This window comes from Coturnix japonica, chromosome 2 (assembly GCF_001577835.2).
Source record: "Coturnix japonica isolate 7356 chromosome 2, Coturnix japonica 2.1, whole genome shotgun sequence".
In the NCBI taxonomy this organism is placed as follows: Eukaryota; Metazoa; Chordata; class Aves; order Galliformes; family Phasianidae; genus Coturnix; species Coturnix japonica.
In genome coordinates, this window is record NC_029517.1 from 131,278,083 (window position 1) to 131,303,535 (window position 25,453).

General features: G+C 42.3%; 1 protein-coding gene across 5 annotated transcripts in view; it reads right to left on the reverse strand.

The window, feature by feature from the left end:
* The window catches only part of PTK2 (protein tyrosine kinase 2), a 151,784-nt gene that overhangs the window by 93,993 nt on the left and 32,338 nt on the right, over positions 1-25,453 (reverse strand). For 2 of the 5 annotated variants that reach the window (XM_032442923.1, XM_015856383.2), the window contains exon 1: positions 14,952-15,226. The exons of 2 other annotated variants lie outside the window; for them this stretch is intronic. In XM_032442923.1, the coding sequence (XP_032298814.1) occupies positions 14,952-15,057 (106 nt within the window). In that variant the 5' untranslated portion in view covers positions 15,058-15,226. Of the gene's footprint in view, positions 1-3,071; positions 3,091-14,951; positions 15,227-25,453 lie in introns of those variants that run through there. One more of the 5 variants, XM_015856386.2, reaches the window with a different exon arrangement.

Consider the following 25,453-nt stretch of genomic DNA (forward strand, 5'->3'; position numbering starts at 1 on the left):
TCTGTTTTAATCCAAACTGACACACCAACTATTTCACTATATCAGTATGAAATGGAAGAATAGTCTGAAACTGACAACTTCTGACCATTTTCTTTCCATTAGTAAGTATAACCATCCTGGGCTCGCTGAAACAAGGGCTGATGTCATGTACAGCCCCTGTTAAGAAGCTTTCAATCACTTCTGCAAAGCGGTCCAGAAGTATTTGCCTATTACTCAGGAAGCACTGCACCTCGGGATGGAAAGATGGAGAACCACTTTAAAGACTATTGACAAGGAGATGAGCTACACCTACTGTCAAGCAGTAATCCAACTTCAGTAAGATATCTTGCAATATTCAATATGGCACCCTTTCCCAAATCCCATGGGATAAGTCCTGCCATACCTTAAAGGCTGGGTTTAACCCAATTTTCTTGCAATGCTGTTGCGTAACCAGCACCACTCATCAACTCCCTTTGGAGTTGGCACCAATTCCTAGTTGCAATATTAGAGGAAATGATAATGAGGAATTATCACTTGAGATGGGAATAAAAGAAAATAGATGTCTTTAATTAGCACAAGTTATCCAGACAGATACTTGCTTCAGTTTTCAACAGCGTTCTAAATGCCCACTGTGGTCCATTGGTACCACAGAAGTCCACATACACACCTATCCTCCCTACAGCACAACTGCCCGGTGGAGGCCCTACATAGCACAAGTTCTTCTGAACAGCTGTACAAGTAGTAGATAGAAGCAGTGAGTGTTTACTGTCTTTCCAGAATACCAAACACAAAGAATAAGTTAGAATTAGTGATAATGAGAGCATGTTTCGAGGAGATTAGGAGCTAGACATGTCTGAACAGCTAAGGGAAGCAATAAGGTATTTCGGCTATGCATTATCACAGATGAAAATATTTGGCTTTTGCTACTATTTGACTTTAAACTTGCCCTTCCTAGTTTTCGGACACTGAATGATTATAGCATCCCAGCCCTTTATTACACAACATTCAGTTGCGTGGGCTTTTAATTTCTGATTCACTTTGCAACAGTTTGAGTCGCCCTCATCTTATCTTTATTTTTATGAAAGCCAGAAGCGCACATCAGATAAGAGGCACTTAAGAACTAGGGAGGAACAGTGCATGACAATAATCACGTTGTCCCACTGCATGGCAATGGCCCCATTACAAAAATCAATGACCTGTAAAAAGTTTGACTTAAGCCTATTGTGGCTCAAGTGTTTTCCAAAGCCGGTAATTACAGCCTCTGTTACATACAGAGAAACGAAGAACAAAGTGATTCTTATTCGAGCAACTGAATGGCAGCTTAATGTAGGCCGACCATAAAAATTCTTCCACTTGCAGCTTTTGGAGATGATACTCCTCTGCAGTGCCCACATAGGAAAGAAAACTCCATACAGCCTTCCATGAGAACAACAGTTTGGGTTTGCCCTAACCACAGCTCTATCGGTACTTGATTATGTCCAAAGCCACCAGTATATATGCTGCCCCTCATCCTGCAGGTCTATCAAAGGACACGGTAATGGCTGGGTAAGGTCTTCATGGTATGGGGCACACTAAAAAATGAACTAAAATATAAACAAAGAAAACCTTACAAAACCCACAAGTAAGCTGGTTTCACTACATCCACCACAATATGTTACACCATTTTAGAGCAGACCTGAGCATATCTAAAGCTTCATCTTCTGGGTCATCTTACTTTATGGTGCACTGTTGTTTCACTATTCTTCCCCAGGGAAAAAAAAAAACCATACAATTCTTATCCAACAATCTGAACTCTTGTAGAAACACCTGGTGGCAATAAATTGATGTTACAAGAAGACAGATCCACAAGCCTGTATTACACTGAGCTATCAACCCAATCTTCCTTGAGACCTTGTCAGAGCGTGTAGAAACATTAATAGTGGAGGCCACTTAAAGATGTGAAGTTTCTAAGATGCTGAGTAGCATTTGCCCCCAAAACAGAATCTGCTACCAGACACCAGTAATCATAGGAACATATACTTTAACATTCAAATATCATTAAAGGAACTCAATTCTGGTTTCTCAGCCTCTACAAGAAGCCGCCAACAACGAAACGGATATACAATTATTTCCAAAGAACATCCACATACGTATTTGTACAGAAGTTTAAGCTCATTTTTCAAAGGAAAACAAGTTGTCACCAAAGGCAGCTGAACCAATTTAACATTCCCAATTTGTCCTTGCTGCCGCTGAAGCTGCAGAGCCTGCTACCCCCTTCCTCCCTGCCAAGCCTTTCCTCATCTGCTCTGCCTGACTTGTGCAACCCTGGCTTTCCTCTTTCTGTAGCTTCCTATTGTTGCCTACATGTTTTTGGAGCTGCTTTTACCAAGACAGAATCAAATCTGTTCAGGCTTCCTTTTTGCTGTTGTTTGTTTGTTTTTGCTATGTAAACGTGGTTAAGTGGTTCAAAAAAGAGCTCTAAAAAGCTCTGGAGCCACTACAATGGTAGCAGTAAAAGCACACAGTCAATTGTAGAGAGCAGACTTGCCATATTTTGGCTGCTGCAAGCTGATATATCAGCTCATTGCTCTTCCTGGGTGGAGTGGGGGGAAAGTAAGTAGGAGACAGAGAAGTGGGAGTTGGGTTTTTGGTGACATTGCTTTCTTCCATACAGCTGCATGAATCATTTGTAGTCCAAATCTGACAACTCTGAGCTTCAGACACTAAACCATTAAATTGCATTTACTGATTTATAACACAAGGCAAGACGGGGCGGAGGGAAGGGGGGGAGCTCCAATAGGAAAAGCAGAACTCTTCTGCTGTAAAAAATGAAGAGGGCGAAAATAATTTAGTTAAAATAGCAACGATTAACATGCACATATCACGTTCAACCTTATTTTCCCCACTCCTTCCAGCTATTTACCAACCATCAGCTGGTACCCAGGTGCCCATGACCAACTAAATCAGCATATCTGGTTAAGATCGAGAGTCTTTAGCAGTCACGATATTCAGTGGACAGGAGGAGGAGCTGCTGATCAAAACCATTTACACACCCAATGTAGTCTACGCCAACTGTTGATAGCATTCAACCTTCTGGCTGAAATAACACTCACCTCCTGGTGCCTGAGCTACCTCCTCACACTGGGGTCTTGCTGACCTACGCAGTCCCCACAGACATCTTCCTCCTAGCAAAGACGAATGGTTCTTTAGCTCACCATCAGAGCAACACCTTCGTTCCCCACCCTTCGTTTTAAATACAAGAGAATGGAAACTACAAAGGACTTTCATGCTACATCTTAACTGCAGATAATTCTTAAGTCCGAAGCTGTAATTGTCAAGTGATTCGTTTCTGGAACAGAGATGTAAAACAACTGTGTAACAGTCTAAGTATATAAGAGCTTTGATGCATTAAGCGAGTATCATTAATTTAAGACCACTCGTATTTCCTGAGAGAAGAACAAGAGAAGCAATTTTTCTCCTATTTTCTGCATTTGAAATGCTTGTAAACCCAACAACAGCCTGCAATGTTCTTTTGAGACAACTGTCATTTAAAAGCTCAATCTTTCACAACACGAAGCTTTGATGGTGTTACAAAACGTCCGCAAACAAAATCCAACAAGGTACAGAAAGTCAACTTGTGGAACACTGAACACGTTCCCTGATGTGCATCACAACTCCTTAACTCTAGAAACTTCTACTGTTGAAAATGGAGGCATCTCCTGGCTTTGGATCAGTGCATAAGCAGAAGGCCTCGAGGGCACAGTCTGAGAAGAAAAAAAAATACAGGCTAACTATCCTGTTTCACTCAGAACAATGGCAATTTCCCCTAGCTTAGAGGTGTTTACCAACACTGCACAGCTGTTTTCCTACTAGGATAAGAATGTATCAGGTGATAAAACTTACTGAAGAAATTCTTAAGTCCAGGAATTTGGATGCAGGGGCAAAAAGTGGATGGAATTCCTGGGTAACAGCACAAACAAATAGGGTTTGTTTGCATCTGATAGAAGGCAGACAGAGATAAGCACCCGTCATTTACACCCGAATCAACAAGACATCCGAGAGTTAACTACCATGGCACCAGCTGCAGACATTCAGCAAGAAATCGTAACTTGAAAACACGGCAGAAGTGCCACAGTGCATCTTAAAAGTAACTTTCTGTTCAGAGATCATTTGAACACATGCACAAGCAGCAAGTGGCTGAAATGGGCTTGGCACAGTCAGTGGCAACACAAGCAGATCTCGTCTCTAATTATTTCCAAGCAGTTTGTAAATGTCAACGTGTAGTTTAAAGAAACTCAGCACTTGTTTGAATCTGACACAAACCATTACGCTGCAGTCATCTGCAGAATATTTCACAGAGCAAGCGATGTGAGTGCACAGATAATAGGCAATGAGAGAAACTCAATTAAAATGCAGCCACGCTCTTCTGTCACAGCACTGTACAAAGCAGCAATGGACATCAAAAGGAGGTGAAAAGAAGCAAAGCGAGCAAGCAGCACATCTTGTGTTATGCTTCAACAAATTCTCTGGCAGCTGGAGAGCCAATGTCCCTTCCACACAAATAAAACATTTCAGACATCAGTAAGAGTTATTAAGATTTATTCCAAAGAACTCATAGAATGGCTTGGGTTGGAAGGGACCTCAAAGATGACCTAGTTCCAGCCTCCAGCCATGGGCGGGGTTGCCAGTCACTCGATAGGGCTGCCTGGTATCCCATCCAATCTGGCCTTGAACACCTGCAGGGATGGGGCATCCACAGTGGGGCTCTCAGTGAAAAACTTCCCCCAACATCTAATCTAGATTGCCCCTCTTTTAATTTAAAACGATCCCCTGTTGTCCTGTCATTATAAAACCACATAAAGTTTGATTTCCATCCTGTTTATATGCTCCCTTTAAGTGCTGGAAGGCCACAATGAGATCTCCCCACAGCTTGCTTTCCTCTGAACTAAACAATCCCAATTACCTTCAACCTTTCTTCACAGGTGAGATGCTCCAGCCCTCTGAGCATCTTCATGGCCCTCCTCTGGACCCACTCCACATCATTCCAGCACTGGATGCCCCAGGCTTGGTCACAGTACTCCAGATGGGATCCGACATGGGTGGAACAAAGGCAGACAAACCCTTCCTCTCCTTGCTGCCACCCCTCTGTTAATGCAGCCCACGATACTGTCCAAGCTACAAGTGCACACTGCCAGCTCACATTATCCCTTTTATCTACCAGGACCCCTCTGCTTTTCTCTGCAGGGCTTCTCTCAAGGAGTTCTTCCCCTAGTTTGCACACAGAGTACCTAGTTACAAAGTTCAAAGAGCACATCTGAGCCTTAAACGCACACCAGCAATTTGTCACGTCAGGAATCAATTCATAAAGCAGACTGAAAACCTCCTTTTTCCAGTTACATGTATGAACAAACAACAGATATTTGAGTATTTGAGTAACCAGAGTTGACGCTTTTATAGACCAGGATAAGTAACCACAAAACAAAACAAAAACAAACAAACAAACCCCACAAGAATCGAATGTTTGATACCTCCTTTGCCAGAAGACAGACATGCTTTTAGAGCTTTCTTCTGTCGGATTTTAATTAAGAAAATGCACGATATGTAGCAGCATGATAACTCTAACTTGCACGTTATTCTATGTCACTGTATCAGGCATAAAAGTGGCAGGATAGGATGAGGGGAATAGTTTTAAATTAAGACAGGGGAGGTTTAGGTTAGATATTAGGAAGTTTTTCACATACAGAGGGTGGTGAAGCACTGCAACAGGTTGCCCAAGGAGGTTGTGGATGCCCCATCCCTGGAGGCATTCAAGGACAGGCTGGATGTGGCTCAGGGCAGCCTGGTCTGGTGGTTGGTGACCCTGCCCATAGCAGGGGGGTTGAAAGTGGATGATCATTGTGGTCCCTTTCAACCCAGGCTGTTCCATGATATGATACGATATTTCTGGATAAGGTTTGTCAATTCTCATAGGACACATCTTGAAGGAGAGATTTAAATTCCTTGCTTCTGTGCTTTTATGAGAAGTTAAGATTAAAGAGAGATATAACAAATTGCTTTGGAAATATTCCAAAGCAATAAGAAATATTACAAAGAATAAGATGCTGTTTTGAAAGAAAACGATGAACTTATAAATCAAGTTATTATAACATTTATGTACTCTCTTCTTACATGTTAAACAAAACAGCTCACAGAGATAGTACAAACAGCATCACCATGGACTAAAAGGAGCAAAAGCAGAAAGGAAAGAATGCAAAGTAGTAGTAATCGAAGCCAGAAAAAATAATACTATGTAGAAAAACTCAATGCCAAATGACACTGTGCTGCTGATGTCAAAGCAAACATATGCCATAACGAACAGAAACCAGCAACCTGAGGCTTCTGAGATCCACTCTTGTCCAGCTCAGCCCTAATTTCGCTAAGCAGTGAGCGTGTCCTACACTTCCAGCACAACAGCAGGTTTAATGGGATCTTCTGGTCAGGTGGTAAGCACTGGGGCAGGCGTGTACATACTGATAAAGAGGGAGGAAGCCTTCAATGCCTGAGAGAGCTTCCTCGGTACCAGCCCTAGAAATGGGTAAAAAACTGCATAGTCAGTCACAAAGGACACATTTTACGAGCAAGTTTATTGCCTTACTGTAGGATGGCTGTCCTTGTGGGGAACAGAAGGGGAACAGCTTACACGGTATTTATTTTTCCCACTGGAGAAGAAGAATGAGTCTGCATTTTCAATTCCATCAGAACAGGAGTGCAGACTGGTTATGAAGAGCGAGGAAAGTAGAATAAAAAGAAGGAGAAATATTCTCTCTGTGATTTTTTATGGCAGTAAGTTACAAGAAGCGATCCAGCTCCTCCTTTATATGACCATTCCAGGGATGAACCATCAAGAACACCACAGATCGAGAAACTCAAGCTCCTTGGCCTGTCCTAGGTTAAGGCATCATCCACAATAACCAAAGTGAATGCTTCCAAGCACAATGTATTTCCACTGAATAAGAAAATAGTGCTTCAAACATCACAGATCAATCCTTCCTAAAAAAGCATTGAAATTAATGACAGCATACCAGCACCTTCCATAGACCCCTAAGCACACAATACAGGTGAGCACACAAGTGGAACTACTTTGAGTTGAGGTTCAGCATTGTGCCTCAAGTCTGCCTGTTTGTTTCTTACATCTCCAACCAGCAGCACACTCATGCTGAACTTCAAACTGTTGATAACATCAAAAAGAAAAACAAGAGCTATGAGTACAAGCTTTAGGGCTGCCTTAATTTTTCCCCCTGCTCAAGTTGCACAAGCCACTGCGACTCAGCAAATGAGGACAGTACTTGAGATACTCAATGGAAGCATCCCTAATACCTCAAAATGGTATATTCTGTATTCCAAGCTTTGTATCTAAGTAGGGTCCTGTCCTATAACCAGCTTCAAACACATGCGTTACTCATTTGACAAGAGCTGACAACTGATCACTCTGTGGATTTTCCCAGTCATAGGAAGAATTTCATTCCTTTCTGAGATTCTTAAGCCCACACCCACCCAAATCTGGTTAATTTTGTTTGCTCTTGACACTGGAATTAATGGAAACTCCTTTAATCCATTACAATCAGCTCCATTAGCAGCCACCACGTTTAAAAGAAGAATCACACTGGGCTGACAGCAATCAAAACACTATTTTTGCTTTGTTTTCAAGTAATAAATTTCATAATAACTAGAAAAGCAATTCCTTTCTTCAGTTTCAGGAGTGCTTTCCTTTAAGCTAAAAGTGACCTAAGTATCATATACCCATAACTGCGCAGTGCTTGAACAGGAGCAGGTACAGGCTGTAATCTGCACTGACTGAACTGCCTACATTTGCAACCTAAACGATGCTGGTGTGTAGAAATGCTTAATTAAGGAACTAAGGCTTATCAGGCAGCCACACTCACTGCAAGTCCTGCTGCTCCTAATGTAATGCATTCATCTCCATGAAAGCACGTAGCAAACTTAAAACTTCACAAACATCAGCTTCAAAAGAAGGCAAGGTATGACAGATAAGAGCAATATTCCACTTGAATGTTGACTGATTAACAAATGATACTTAAAATTGTTTAAGATATACCAACTTGGCACTCCAAATATCACATCCAGCACTACCAGCCTATGCAGGCCACGTGGTTTTACTAAGAAGTTCACTGCAGCCAAAACTAGAAACAATTTGTTCTGGTTTTTATCTGATATTCAGCCTACTGAATTCCCAAAGTGACTCTAAAAGGAAAAACAAATAATGAGCATTTTCCCACCGAGATACTGATCATGCCTCGGATCCACTTACATACACATATCAGCAACATGACTGAAGAAACTTAGCAGCAGAAATACAGAAGTGCCAATCCTTCCTTTCAAGGACAGAACAGGAATGGTGCCACAGCACTTCATTTACACAGGGTAACTGCAGGCACTGAATCCTCTGATTACCACAAACGCAGCTGATTTACAGAACAGACTGAACAACTAACACGCTAGGATGAATCACAGACTGATGGAAGATCCCGGGTTAGAAGGGACCCACAAGGATCATATAATCCAACTTGTGGATCCACAAAGGAACAACACTGCAGACCCTTTCCCTCACCCCCAGCTGCCCCTGCCCTGACACAGTTCCATACTGTTCTTTGGGGTCCTGTCACCAGAGAGCAGAGCTCAGCGCTGTCCCTCTGCTCCCTGTAAGGAACTGCAGCCACCACCAGGCCTCCCCTCAGCCTGCTCTGAACAAACCAAGGGACACCAGCCATTCCTCATCCACCTTGTGCTCCAGACTCTTCTCCATCTTTGTAGCCTTCCTTCGGATGCTCCCTCATAGTTTTTTGTCTTTAAGGGATGTACATCAGGATACAAGTCGCTGCTCCCTTTGCCATCCATAGAATAAAAGCAGCACACACGAACAGCTTCACAACACTGCTGGCAGAAGGATGCTCAGCCTGCTGCTATCTGAGCAGCACCTTCATCTTCTGGTATAGGGTTAGGACAGATAACTACAGCAGATGCCTGCTTCCATTTCAAAGGTAGAGCCATACGCAACCATAGATCAGAGTTCTTTGAAGCCAGCCTTTTAATTCTGCCCGTATCATTCCAGTCTGCTGCAATCAAACACCTGAATGGACAAAAAGCTGCCGCTGAGTCGACTGGCAGCACAAGTTGTTGTATGCGAATCAGCCGCTGCGATCAAGTGGAAAAGGTTGCTCTGGTCTAAAGCATCTTTGTTACGACTCTGCTTCAGTTTATCTCAAGCAACCATCGTGTCACAGCCGAGACAAAACCTCCTTTGAATCAAATACACTAAGATTTCAGAAATACGATTCCTATTGGTATCTCCTAATAACAGCAGGGACAACAGACCATAGCTGAGCTGCAACCATGACACAGGCCTCTGAGCAGAACGCAAACCCTATTGCTTCCTTACCTTCAGAAGCCAGCTGTGAGGCTTCAGGAATACATCTAGCTCCCTTCCACCCTCTTGCCTAGAAATAAAGATCTGCCATGACTGCAGACCATTCCCCACCCAGCAACTACTTATTAAGATCAGCTTTGTTTGCTATAGTGATCTTTGTAAGTCCTATTAAAGGAGAAAACAACAGTAGGAACCCGTGACCAACTATTAGCAGCGTAGCTTCATTAAGAAGCCATAGTCATGACAAGAAGACAAGTTTTAAGTATGAATGGCTTCAGCCAAACCCTTATAGTTACTAGAAAGCATGTGGTAATCATTAGTCTGATAACACAGTATCACATGCTATAAGGAACACGGTGATAAAGATGATTTGTGCCTTCTGAAAGGTTAAAAAGCAAAACCATCCATCATGTTCTAGAGAAGTTACTGTTCCAGTATCTCTTCTGATCCCGAAAGGAAACTGCCATATCCTTAAGGGCACATGTGGCCAACAGGTGAAACAGCAAATGCAGGATGCACTGAGAAGCTACAACTATCCAACTTCATTTGGCCAAATATCAAGTTAAAGTCAAAACTTCGCTTTTAGTCTGCAAATGCCACACTTCACTTTATCGTGTTTTTCACCTGCTGGTACATCTTTCCACAGCTCTTTGCTGTGAGCTGCTCCCCATGTGTGTTTAATTCCATGCACATGGGATGGAACAAACAACAGCAAAACCAAAAGTCACACACTTTTCATCCTCTGGTTACTCAGAATAAGGAAACGTACACCATGGAGAAGCAATTATTTTCCTTAGGAATTGCCTCACTAAGGTGGGGGTTTATATACTTCATTCACAGAACGAGTGCAATTGAAACTAAAAAAGCAAACCAAAGGATTGTGCTTCGTTTTTAAGGATCAGAAATCTTTTCCAGGCAAAACAGTGCCTTGGAAAGCAATGGTGGGGCTGGGGAGAAGAAAACGATCTCCCTCCTGGCAACGGAACAAAACTTAGTTATCAAATGATACATAAAAAAAAGGGTGTTTGCCTTCAGATGGTTTTCAACAAGGTGACTCAGCAGAACTGAATTCTGCCCAGGAAAAACTCCTCCCGACCTCTCTGCTCAACAACATTCAATGTGAAAATCCAAACTCATCTGGTAAAGAAAGTGTTAAGCCCCACTCTGGGCACCTAGCAGGTAACTCCATGCTCAGCAACCCCCATCCTTCCCCATCAGAAAGACACAGTCCTGGTACCTTTAACACAGATTCACCCTCTTAAACATCGCTTTCCAGACTTTGTTCTTCACTCTTCATCTGAAGCAACTTCCAAAGACAGTTAAAACATCCTGTTTTGCTTCAGTGTCGCTTTTTCAAAGACAGCCCAGAATCCAATTCTACACCAGTTCCTTTCCCAAGCGCTACCAGAGATAAGATCACACCTCTGCATTACACAGGTGACACTAAATGAGCTTAAAACAATCACCTTCCTTTCTTGTACAAATATCTCAAAATCCATCTTCTGTCCCATTTCTCTTTGAACAAGGAGCAACCATTCTCATGTAAACGCATCAGCATTCTCATACCCACATTTCTGCATCTAAGTGCATGTAAAACATCTAACTCTCTCACATTGTACAAAGCCAGTCAGTGAAGTTTGGAAATATATGGTTATGGTGTCACATCAGCTGGTGCAGTCAGTGCACCAAGTTAACTGTCAAATGACAGACTGAATTCTTCTTTTCCCAGCTGTTTTCTCTCTTAATGCACCACGGCTACTATCTGTCTACATTATACAGACACTGCTTTTCAAATGCAAGATAACTCATGTTTTAGAGACTAATTACCCTAAATAACAACCTACTTTCCCAGCACCAGCAACTCCTATACCATTTCTACCAGCATCCCTTTGCAGTCATCACCAAGCATCTAAAACACCAAGGTTCTGCATGACCACAATTATCATTTGTTTTCCTGCTAGTAGAACAGTAGAGACTCAAAAGATGGGAATGAGGGAGAGCAAGCACTGAACTTTTCTCCTATGCATCAAAACCTGGCTTATATTCAACATCACCAGCAGGTCCCATCTGAACATTCCCTGAAATCACAAGGTTTACCAGAAAATAACCATTTAACTTGGAGTTGCTCATCACTTCTAGAAGATTGCGACATTAACAGGCTGCAATAAATGGGGTAAAACTCCTTCCTGGTGGATTTAATACATTTCACAACATCGCTGGCTTTCAAACAAAATCATCACAGGGTTTGGAACAGATCTACAGTTATCTGAAGACAGCAGCACCTTTCCTAGTCTAAGGGCAGTATTCAATAACTGCAATCACTTTGCCCTGACTACTCACGCGTGATGCATTTCACATCACACCAATTTATTGTTTGTGAATTATTAAACAGCTCTTCACTTGGAAGATATTAAAGCAACTTCCTCCTCCTCAGAGTGGGTAACTTATAGATACGCAGCAGAGCTTTCCAATTACTCTGAGCTGCTCGATTTACATCTATTTGGTACAGGAAAAATGGTATGCCTTGCAAAATTTGGGAGGGAATGCTACAAGCAAAGCATCTGAAGCACAATACATCACATCACCTACAGCTTTTAGTATCTATAAGCTTGGTGAGATTACCACTGGTGCACAAAGATATAAGTATTGCTAAAATTGAAGGCAATTTTAATCTACTTTTAAAGTCGGAAAGAAAACTTCCCTTGTAACACATTTTCAGTACTTGGCTGGAAGAAATGCAGTGACCCAGACACCAATGTAGCACTCACTGAAGGTCTGACCAAGATTGAACCTATTTATTTCACAAGAAGGGAGATTTCAAGTTTCAAATTACTTAGCAAGGGAAGGATGGTGGGAGGAAAGAAGCAGCCAAAACCATCTTAATCCTATCACTACTGAAGGAAAGCAATACAGACTTACTTCCTGAGAAGAAATGTGCCGGTAAACAAAATCCACACTTTCTCTTCACTTGCCAATGAAAATATTCTCAAGTCTGGAATAGGCAGATCCAAGCTGAGTTATCAAATTCACAAACATTACTTTGCATTGACGCTAGCATAAAGAGGAGGCAAAACCTGGCAACACAAACTGCACAAATACTTTACAAAGAAAGCAAGCACTATCTCAGTCCTTGGTGCAGTCCCACAGATGGAGCACACAGAATTAACAGCAATTAGGTCAGCCCACGTTTATCACAGAGCTGGAAGATTTTAGGTTTATCCTAAAAAGAGCAGAAGCATAATATGTGTGAACACAAACTTGTCCAAAAATGCTTTGAAATAATTCAGTAACAAATACTTGCTTCAAGATCACATGCATGCAATACACCAGAAGCTTAATCCATCACAATTAAAGAGAAAAGGAACCATTTAGAGTGACATCTTATATATAATAAATACATCAAGATCACGTTTTTAGGACGTTACAAAATAGTTGCTAAAGTTTTATCAATTTTTGCTGCAGTTAAACTGAAGCTTTAAGAGATTAACCCGAGGGTTAGAGTAACGTTATCCAAACGTTGCTCTCATTAATATATTACCTTTCTTTGACTGTAGATATCTCACAGCCCTTATCAAAGTAGGCCAGATCTGTTTCATTTCCCTAAGGTTACGCTGGTGAACAGTACGGGGGGTATCCATCAACTAAGGAACGGCCACCTTCAGTGACAAATACAGCACGAGCCATTTCTCATCTGCCCTATTTCTTTGGAGGATGGTAAGTCGCTTCTTCTAGAAAATCACCACAATTGGCAGGCTCAGAGATGCCGTGCCTTTGTCCTTACATAACTGCTCCTGTCCCCCTTCTCCCCCCCCCAGGAGGAATAAGAAGAGATTATACGGTCGTTCTCCATTTCAGGAAGGAGGCGGCTGGATAAGACATCACCACAGAAGTTATGTCCTGAGAACCCTCTGTAAAGCAACCAGGGAAGAGGGAGGGATTGGTTTTCATTCCTTTCAGTTGTTGCGGTGGGTGGGGGGAAAATCAATACCTTTTATAGTGGCCCAATGCTGCAATCTTCTACAAACAGCAGCTAGCCCTGCTGTCCTGATCCTCCAGCGCTGGAGCAGGAGGAAGAAAACTGATATCCCCCCACACTAAACAGCCTTTCTGAACAACAGATGGCAACAACCCTTCCCCCCCCACACCCCTTTTTAAGTATTTTATTCGCTATTTGTACATTACACAAGTTTCTCTCTCTAAGGAAACTTCATTCTGACTCTCACTGTATCCCAAGGAGGTGAATCCCACCTTCATCCAATACTTCCATTACCAGTTTACCATGCACAGGAGCAGGTACTGTTGTTACCCCTTCTGGGCAAATCCTGGCAGACAGATTTTTATGGAGGCAAAGAACAGCTCTGGTTCAGCTATAAAGCCACTCCAGCCACTCTTGCTGTTACCCACACAGAGCTGACAAGATTCTGCAGTTCATTAGACATCACCAGAACACTGGATATGCTTGTTGATTTCATTCTGTTGCTTCTCCCACGTGTGGCAAAGACTGGTTAATTTCACCCCGGCATTTCAGTAACATGAAGAAAGCACACTAAACAAAGACAGCACCAAATACTCCTGCATGGATCCTGAAAGTAAGGAGACGGCTAAGAATGAAGTACATTCAGTCTGCTTTTACCCAAGGCAGCTCACAAGCAGCTACACCCACCTGCCATCCAGCACCACATCCACCCTGGCCCAGCCACCTCTGCCCTAAAGTCAGTGCCTATCTATGATCCAAGAGCACAGTGATGCAACACTCCACAGCCTGCCTCTCTTCCAAAAACAAAGTGCACTGAAATGAAAGTGGACATGAGCAAAGTCAGGCTTGCAGCCAGCAATAGTTAACCTCCCACTTTTGTTCTCTGTGTAAGAAATACTTGATTCTTTGGCCGCTAATAAAATGCCAAGTTGAATCTCAGCGCTGTTTCTTTGTATGGATATTTTCAGCCACGACACCAACACACAACTACTGTCTGGATTACAATACTGTCAATACTGGTGTTTTGCAAAGCAAGATAATCTTGTGAATAAATTAAACATTTCCGTCCAATTATTATTAAGCCCCAATTTCAAGCCAAACCCTCTTATTGTAATAAATGCATACTTGGTGGCTAGTTACCGTCTATTACTGGGGGGGAGGGGGGGATGGTGTGGGTTGCAAGTTCTAAAACCTCCAGCAAAGAGAGATGTGCCTTCCATTGGAAACACTGCCACTTCACAGCTCCCTCCAATAGGTACCTGACAGCAGAATCACACTCGGTGCTTTAAAGCATTAAAACAAAAGTCGTGAAGCCTTCAGAATGGAAATCTACAGAGCTCAGTACAACAGCTTTTGAAAGCAAAGAGAAAAACGCGACATTTTCCAGATGGAAGAAAATCCAGGTGACTGCTCCCTGTTCTAACTGCACAGGTGAGCATCGCTTGGGAGAGAGATACGTGATAAAATGTTCAAGAGGGAAAGAGGGATATTCACAGGCAGAACATTGAAGAGGGGAAAGGGGAAAATACTCATAGGTGATAAAACATTAAATTAAAGAGAGAAGGAAGGCTAAATAACGCAGACCACGCGTACCTTTAGCCCAGCACATCGGGAATGGGCTGCAGCCGCTCTTCTCCATACAGACAGCACCTGCTGGCTGCGGGGCCTGCCGGCCTGCCCCCCCCTGCAGCAGCAGCATGCACCCGAGCTCGCAGGGCTGCAGCCCGGCTCCGGCCGCTCGCTCTCAGTGCCGGGGGTCCCCGGGGGCCTCCAATTCGGGCTCGGGGCTGCAGCCGCCCGCGGCCGCCAGGAGAACGGGAGCTGCCTCCATCGTCGGCCAGCCCCGAGCAGGCAGTGCCCTGCCAGTCCGTCCCTTCCTTCCCTCAGCGGGGAGGGGAGGAAAGGGGAGGCGATTAGCGAGCTCCGCATTAATATGCTAATCTCTCCCTTCTGCTCAATGCAGCCGGCAGCCTCCTGTTTACAGAACTGACAGCGGCTTCGCGAATCGACTGAGCTGTAAATCAAGCCTGACCCGGGTCATGTCTGGAGCTGCGCTCGCCGACCGCTTTTTGTTCCGCTGCGGCTCGCAGAGCCCCCCCCCGGCGTTTGCTTTGCAGGAACTGCCCCGGGATGAACAATGGGAGGAGAACAATGAGCGGCTCCGGCACGTCCCTGCGACAATCCGCCCGGCAGCAATGCGAGCGCTTCCCCGTCCGGAGCCCTTGAGGTGGGCAGAGCTCACAGCGCTACAACTCACATCGACTAAGGAGGGAGCGCGACCGACCCTACAGCGTCACCTGCTTCTGCTCTACAGCCGGGAAACGGGGCTGAAAGAAGCCTGGTCGTACGTGGGTGCGTTGGAAAGAGCACAGCAAAAGCCATTAGGAAAATAAACCAGAAAGAACCACAAAGATAACGTAAAGCATCTCCCCCCCTCCCCCAGATCCCTCAAACCCGATGCCGCTGATGAATCAGCAGCGCTCTCCGTGTCAGGGCTGCTTTATATACTTCTGCTCGAAAGGCAAAGGTCGGTGCGAGTGTACACAGGCACACACCGCAGTCACACTGCGCTAAGTTTGCTCTCAACCTGCAGCACAAAACCTCAGAGCTACTTACAGTGGGGTTTTTTTTGCCTTTTAAACGTTTGAGTGTCCATACTGGACAAGCACGTGTTTATACACAGCAGCAGATGGATGTGGGAGTAAAGAAAATACCTGCCTTACCCGTTATAAAACTCACCGATCCCTACAGGTCCCTCCAACTCGGGGTATTCTATGATTGTGTGAGCTGGCTCTGCTGAAACACACATTAAACCCAACAGGAACATGACTCACACAGCTCAGCCTCTCCACGTGTTAATCTTTCCTCCCTCCCAGCACACGGCAATAAGGCACAAAGCTTATCCTGGTCCATAAGCAAAAGGGAATTAATCCCATGCTAACAGCCTTCAACTTAACCTACCTGCCTACTTGAAAGCAGCACAAACTAATCTACAGTGTGTATTTAATTACTGCTTTTTTTTTACCCATAGTGCTGCCACGTCTTCGATCAATACTCCAACACTGCAGGGCTACAGTGGTGTGTGTCGAAACTCTCAATAAATACAGCTGCTGCTTTTTAGAAGCGCCGCTTTCTTCTATATTTAAAAGAGAAAACAGTCGCACACACAAAGAAAAACCCCAGGCCACAAGCAGGCCGTCCGATGTTCTGCATCACCGCTCAGGCACAAAGCTCTTTCTGGGGATAAAGAAAGCCAAAGGGGTTGAAGACATGCCTGGATGTCTCCCCCCACCTCCCAGGCAAGTTTTCAAAGCCCGAGTGCTGCACAGACAGCCAAATGCTCCCAAGAACAGGGTGAGTTATTTTGTCCCAGCAGTATCAGGAACACAACTCATTACAGCGGTGGCTGCGGAAGGCTCATGGAGGACGGTTGTTGCTCCAGCTCGCGGTGCAGGAAAACTGATTTCCCGTATCCAGCTCAGCCACCGGCTTCCTTCGTGACCTTGAGCACATCAGCCTTGTTTTGCTCTGGCTCAGAACTGAAAGCTGCAGACGCTTCCCCCGTTTTCACCAAGTTTGTTTGGTCTGAGCGTGAGGGTGCAAAACGTGAAGCTTGTGTCTCTTCCAGACCATTAAAAAAGGGTCTTACACAGAACAAAAAGAGGGACTAAGCTCTCTAAAGCCTAAGACACTGTCTGCTCTTTGCAGCTCTCATTGTGGTCACTCATCTAGGACACACTCTCCTGCTTTAACATCCCACTCCAAAATGAACACCAAGTATGGCACAATTTCCATATGATGTTTGTATAATTTCACCTATACTCCACACTAAGAATAGAAAAATTCAAAATAAGCCCACTGCTTCCTTGATACTATTACATATATATTTTACATTACTTTTCTCGTTCTTGGTGCAGAAGTTATCTAGTAGAAACACACCCTTTCTATTGCCAACAACACAGACAGTTTTCAGTACAACAAAAGCCTGATGCTTGGATTTGATATTCTGAATTATGTTTGGAACCCCAAAGCTTCGGGTTGTTGATGGTTTGTGATTTGCAGGAGCAAATTTTAGTTATTTTTTTTTCCTCCTCATTATTTTTTGTTTTAATTTGGCCTGAAGGGCTGGTCCTGTCTCATAGCAAAGCCAACTTCAAAAACAAAGCCTCATAGAAGGTTGAAGAGCGATTTTACTTCCACGTCAGTTAGTATCTATTCATCAAATATTGATCAAACCAATTGGCAAGTTTGAGCAGTCTTGGGAAGGAAAGGACAGCTGAATCATGGACAAGGACACAGAATCATGGAATGGCCTGGGCTGAAAGATACCACGATGATCATCCAGTTTCAGCCCCCTGCTGTGTGCAGGGTCACCAAGCACCAGACCAGGCTGCCCAGAGCCACATCCAGCCTGGCCTTGAATGCCTCCAGGGATGGGGCATCCACAGCCTCCTTGGGCAACCTGTTCCAGTGCATCACCACCCCCCCGTGTGAAGAGATCTGTATATTTCATCTAAAAGACAGAAAACAAACATCCCTTCACTGCATTCATTTTGCTGTTTACTATTCTTGTGCTTGCAACCCATAGAAAACCAACAGATTCATTCTAAGATCTAAAATATTATATATAATATTATATATAATATATAATATTATATTATTAATATAATATATAATATGTCTGTTTCAGACATTCTGGCAAATAAAAATAATCAAAGATTGCATTTTTTGTTATCCTTCACCACTTGGTAAGCTTTATTAATAAAATACATGTACATAATTCATGGAAAGAACTGTTTTGAAGTAACACATTCTAACCATTAGAGCCATTACCACATAAACTGGATTTACTATTCCCTGAGCATTTTACAATAGTATTTGGATTATTTTTTTTTTCTTGAGACACAAATCCTCCTTAATGTTCATGGATTTTTCTACCTACTATCACTAAAATACCTCTTGACCTTGCTTTGCATGGCATTGGAACAGCTGACATGGATGGAACCTGGCACTTTCACTTTCAGTCTCAGCCTACGGACAGTAGTGGAGTGGGGAAGGCAAACAGAGTTGGTCACTGAGACAGGAAACAAGGAAAGTATTGCTAAGTTTCCCAACACTTCCCCCCTCCCCCTTCCCAAAGAATCCTCTGATGTTGAGGAACACAAGAGACAACACGCAGTGCCCTGACCCACAGTGTTAAGATAACAGTTAGAAGGACCATTAGGATAGTTCTGTTTTTATTATTTCATAAATACAGATTGCATTAATCCACAAGCATGAAAGTCACAGCATCTCCTTATACTTTCCCACTTCCTTCAATTCACTTTCTCAAAGTCTTAGCTTAAAAAAATATAAAGTCAGTGCCATGGTTTAAAATTACCCCTTCCTTAGGGCATTAATTCCAGTCTTCTGCTTCTTTGGATTCTAGGCTTACAAAACAAAACAAACACCTGCTACTGTTCTCAAGATGCTTTTTGAGAAGTCCCTTCACAATCCCAGTGCTTCCACGCAGTGATAGTCCAGTCCATGGGGACTTAAAGTGAGAGGTGCAAAGATCCAACCCTACATACCTTGCTCGTTTGTTTAAAGCAAAATGGAGTGTGATATTTCTGCCTCGTGATAGGCTCCTCATGCTTATCACTTTGCACTGTTTTTCTCTTGGATGTGGAGAAGGGAGCACAGGAGTGAGAGTAAGCTATTCAGATTGGCCACTGGACTGATAACATTTCCTCTATTTATAGAGAAAAGATTTATGTGGTTTATGGAGTAACCACAACAGAAAGTATCTTGAGGAAAGGTTCTCAACCCTTTGATGCTGTCTAAAGGAAACAAACTCTGCAAGCATTTGTTTTGTTCAGCAGAAGGGATCAGAAGTGGATCAGCTGACCTCGTAGATGCTCCTTAGAACCCACCTTCATAAATTCAAAGGAAAATGAGAAACGTCATACTAAGAAATGTGACACTAGGAATTGTCTTAAGTGTCTGTTCATATCTGAGCAGCCTTTCCTCTGATCTACTTAATAACCAATTACACAATAGGAAGAAAGCTATGCAGCCACTAAAGGTCCAGTAAATTTCCAGTAATGGCAGTCTGGACTTCTTGTTTCCCTTGTCCTACCAGCTTCTTCTTCATGTGCTAAATACAGAGCTAGAACAACAACTTAGCAAAAAAAAAACCTGTGCTAAACAGATGTTTACAAGTTGTGTCTAATTTATGTATCACTGCACCCCAGAAGAAAGCATGTAATTTTCAAAGATTCACAGCATTACGTAAAGCACAAATATAACATTAGCTGCTCCCTCAGATATTCAAGTCACTAAATGCAGTTAAATGGAATATAAACCAATAAGCTGACAAAAAAATGCAACAAATTGAGTTTAACTTTTTGTTTAAAACAGTCCCCCAGTAGAGACAGGTGTAGCTAAGCCAAAAGAAATTTCACTCTATCTTAGTTTAGCCAATCCCCTTTGCAGTGATATACCAAGAGGTGCCCTTCCCTTTACAGGAACTTTCTTTTATGTCTCCCTGCCTCATGAAAAGGGCAATAAACCTTCAAGGACCACTTCCTCAGGTACTCAGGTACTCATTCCTCAGCTATGGGGATCAAAGGTTAAAAAAAAAAGGCTTTGAGTGACACGAGGACAATGCAAAATCCATCACCTTAAATAGCCTCATTTGTCCGTCCAATTAGAACAGCATCTTGTCAGCACTGTTCTATCAAAGAGGTTTAACTGTTGAAGTGCCTGTACACTGGTATGAAAAGTGCCCAGAAAACACAAGTATACTTTGCTCAGTTTTAAGAAGGCTTCCGCAATCTCACCACCCAACAAAGCCCAAATTGTTTTAGCTGACCAGCCGCAACACTGAAATACTGAGGGCAAGTCCATGTAAAGGCACTGATTATTTCTCTCTGTACAGCCTCATCTCATGCATCGGGTGCAGTTTTGGGAGCCAAAATATAAGGAAATAATTACTATTAAATTAATATCCAGTTTCTAGCAATGGGAGACGGAACACTAAAAAACCTGACAGAAACTTGAATGACCTACATTGGCAAATGTCAGAGGAACAACACTATTGGCACATAACAGCATCTGACAAGGCCAAGAACTCATCTGTTTCATAGTACTGAGCTGTCAAGAACCACTTCCAAAGAAACTGCGGCATTAAATCTACACAGCCCTATTTGATGCCTTTCAACCAAGGCACAGCACTCAAGTTTGGGTTTGTTGTTTTTTTATGAGAAGAATGAAATAAGACAAATAACTGAATGCATAAACAGAAGGCAGCTAAACCTCATGTTGCCCTGTTGAAACAAGGATTAAAATGTAATAAACTAACATGGAAGAGAAGTTCAAGCATCCTGAGATGGATGTACACAGCAGACAAAGCCATTAAACTGCATTCTTAATAGGTTAAATAAGTACTATAAGTACTATAGCAATGAATCTAAATGGAGACTAAGTAGAAACTTCAGACGTCTGTTTCTTTTTGAAAGGTATAAAGAAGACAATCTGGAAAACAACCTTGTGCCACAGTTAATATCTTGAGAATTTAAGAAGTCTTATGTCCATCCCAAGTATAATTCTATTCTAGCCCACTAATGGAAGCCCGAGCATTTAATACAAACTTCTTTCAGGAATAAAATATTGAGGAAAAATGTGTTTGCTACAAGAATAGACATTTATTAGCTTAGCGTCCCATAAGAAAACCTAAAGCACTAATAAAAGTTAACTAATAGAACAAATAGCTATTAGTTAACTTCATAAATGCAGCTTTACACTAAGAATTATCATATAGTCTTATTTATGATCGTTGCGGGTGTAACTTATAACAAAGCTTGAGAAGAGTTCAGCCATGTAATGTTTTTCCTCCTGCCCATAATGTTCTACTTGAAACAAGTTGATGTGTATTTTGGGAGACAATCCCAGGCCGCTCCCATCTCAGGTCTTACAGAACAAAAAACACCCTAACAACTAATATTTTATATAAACTAAATCACTCAAGTTCCAACTTGATTTCCAGAATCCTTTTTTCAGTAATACTGCCATCCTCACCCTCCCTTGACTTTGCATTTGCTGCTACCACCACCTTAGGTACTAACACACTTCACAGTGTAACAAGCATCCTCAATGTAATCCTCAAACCTCATTTGTTTTTTGAAGAGATCAGCCACCTTGCTAACATTTACAGGAACATCAGTGCAGGAGTTGAAGGACTTTCCATTTTCATGTTATCAGCTCCCATTCCCTAGTCTTTCACACAGTCGTGTCACTGTGCCATAAATCAAGTTATAAATGCATCACATGTCACTTTTCGAGCTTCAGAGCAGACTACACCAATGGCTGGGAGTGCCACACTACTCACAGTTCTCCTGACTTCAATTCCAGAAGTTCAGTACTCTATACTGAAATTTCTTCTCTATAGCAAAACCTTTTTCTTTCTCCTTCATCTTCTGTCTTTCTCTACATGTATATACGCACAATGAGCAAAAGGTGAGTTTCTCAACTTGAGGCCATTTTGCAGACCGGTTCTAAGTGCCCAAGAATAAGACACAAGAATGTCACCGGAGCAACGGAACTGCTATAGCCCTCCAATGAAGGAGGCTGCTCTTCATCCTAAGTGTTCTTGATTCCTTACACCTCTAGAAGCTCGATAATTAAAGTAGTATTTGGAGTAGATACACAAAACACCCAATAAAGCGTTTTTCTTTGTTCTTTAAGCATTTACATGAATAGCATTTCACTCAAAAACCTCACAGTATCTCCACCTAGAATTTATTACCATTTACTAAAACTCTGGAATGCTCAGAGGCATCCAAGTTGCATTTACAGAATACCCCCCATCAGCACTGCACATCCTCTTTTTAAAACAGATTCCCAAATGCGTCCCTGTAGATACACAGTGTAGATACCCTTCCACCCCTCTCACACTGTTACAAGAGAAGGAGGTTCTCTCTGCTTCTAAATAATTAAGTTTATATAGTCTTGTATTTTCTGAGTCATAACAAATCCAGTTACGTCCTAAACCAATTTCAAAATAAACAAACCAGACTGTGGTAGCATTTCAAGCTGGTTTAAATGGCAGAGTTGCCTTTAAACACTATCAAATTAATACTCACCATTATGCTGATGAAATGTCTTCAGCATGGAACAATAAACTCATTAACTTAGCTATGATAATTACTTATAAGTCTGCCTTTAGCTTGCTGATGCTGCAGGAATTTATCCTTTTGTTCATGCTGACACTGATGAGAAAAGCAAGGGCTTGATGAAGAATAGATGGATCCTGTGGGTCAACAACTGGCTGCGCAGCTGGCATTGCCAAGGTGGTTCTGGCAGGGATCCTCTTTGAGGAATGAACACTTCAAGCAGAACTCCAGAAAGGGCAAACAGGAGTGTCTGGGTAACTAAAGGCTGTTCAAGCCTTCCCTTCCTCCCTGAGGAGGTGATGAACAGATCACGTTCAAAACATACAAGTAGTAACAAATTGATCATAAGCATTCAGCACAGACATGCGAATGAGAAATCACTCCTGATGGAATTCTATGATGGAAGGAAGAGCCTGGTGGACAAGACATGGTTAATCTTTACTTCAGAAAGGCTTTCAACACTGTCTCCCATGGCATCTTTATGGATGAAATCAAAGTATAGACTAAATAAATGGACAGCAAGATGAACTGAAAACTGCCCAGACTGTCAGACTCAATGGCTTGTGGTCAGCAACTCCAGGCAGAGACTAGCCAGAACACACAGAAGATTAACAAGATCATTTTCTAAAGGAGAAAAGAAAAACACCCAGAAATGCTAAGTTACATAGATTTTAGTCATATTTAATATACATCAGTATCTCAACTCTATGACATGTCAGACTCACTGATAAGAAAGTTATCCCTGTATCCAAAATATGCTTTTGAACTGTGTGGACACCAGCTACAAAATATGGATGGAGTCAAGGGAAGGGTGGATAAGGGCAGTGTCAGAAAAGCAGTCAAAACAGGCAAAGCAAGTCACACGATGAAGGTTTGCAAACACTTAAATTTCGATATTTCAGCTGTCTTCTCCCACCTCCCTAGAACATTCAGTACAAAATGCCAGATACCAAACAGCAACAGACCAAGGACAAACGTATTGCTTTACAAGTGTCAGAGGTATAGTACAGAGAAATGGTATTTTACAAGCACAGATGATTGTTAAAGGTATGCTATAAAGTTTTAAAATAGGAAGACTGAATACAATAGCAAGGAAAGCTTCTTTATTAAGCTTTACAAGCAGTAATTCTCATCCATTAGGAACAGGAGTTTTGCAGTACAGCATTGGATGGTGAAAAGAAATCAAAGCTATGAAGTCACATCAAGAGAAGAAAAAGCCATCTTGTGCCTTCTGAACTTTGAGAGGCACACAGACTGCTATCCTGAATTAACAGCACTCACATTTTATCAACTAAAAATCACTAATTCTGTGTTGTTTCATTGGTATGAGCACCTCTTCTAAACTATAACCAAAGACACAGCAAACGCGTCTGAAAAGCAACACTGCATTTCAAGTTGCTACGTTCAGATTTATCACAGCTGATGCTGATCTAGGATAAGGAAGACCTAACTTCATAGCACAGCATTAAACACCCACTCCGTATCTGGCAGTTAAGAGGGAAGGCAGCAGCAGGTTGTTACGAGGCAGTGTTTCTCTGGAAGGTGCCATGAGATTAATCTGGTTTAACTGATGGGATAACTAGCAGATTTTCTGTAGGAACACACTAACAAGAGATGGAATGCAGATGCATTTTTATTTCAGGCTGAGCAATATCTAAGCAGAGTTGAAGATGCACTACCCCATTTCTTCCTTTTCTGGCCCTAAACAAACACATGAAACTAAAACTAGTTCCAAACCTATTTCAAGATAACAAAGGTATCACACATACACAGCCAAACTAAATGATATGCCATACGTAAAAAAACCCAACAAACATCACATGGACATCAAACATGCTGAAAATCTGAAGTTAGGCAACACAGACAAAGGATATTCAGTTGGAAGGGACCTTTTAAGGTCATCTAGTCCAACCCGCCTGCAACAAACAGTTATACCTGTTATAAATTCAGAAGGGAACAAAATCCAGGAAGACTTGGTTTTAATCCCAACAGCACCAACAAAGATTAAAAGCATTTACCACAGAAAACTGGCCTTTCATTCCACCAGGCGTGCTGTGAGCACACTCACATTCAAAGATAGTTCAAATACACACAGGAGCACTTGGTTCTGCCTGGCTGTGAAATGACGGTATTTTAACACATTGCTTTCCAAGGCCCTAATGGTTTGCATGCCAGAAACTCTACAATCATACCCAGGGACCCAATTTACAGGCAGTAAAACGTCCAAGTAACCTACTGACTTCAAAGTAGTGATACGGCTTAATGCAGGGTAACTCCCCAGTAATGATTTAATGATTGGATTAGCAGCCCAATCAACTAATGCATTCAACTGCACACAATCAATTGTACAAGAAGACTGCTATAAAACCAAAGCAATAAGGAAGTTTTCTGGATGACTCTGGTACACCACTGACCACAACAAGTTTATATGCAACACAACCTCAAGGACGATACTATAATGAAGACTATTTCAAGTGTTTTCCTTGCTCCTGTAAAGCGTTCAAACACTGCAGAGCCCTCCAATGAACTGTGATATGAAATTGAGTAGTGAGAAAAGAAAGCAGGAGGAGGAAGCGGGAGCATTTCTAGTGACATCTATTGTCCACTGTTAAAAGTGGCACCCAGAACAAACTTATGTTCTCCAAAACTTGAATGAGTTCTCATTACAGAATTAAAGCTTCCCATCTAAATGCAGAACTTCATCTTTATTCAAATGCATTGCATCTTTCATCTTATTCTTCCAGCCTATTTCTGTTGAGTTTTAATCCCATCATCCAATGTGCTTGCAACCCTTTTTATACTGCTGTCACTTGTAGATTGAATAAGCGCATTAAGTCCATCATCACGGCCATTAATGAAGCCATTGTAACGCCACAGGACAAGTCAGACCTTTGTGGGCCTCCTTTCCATATACTCTATTCTTCTGACAATACTTTAACCAAG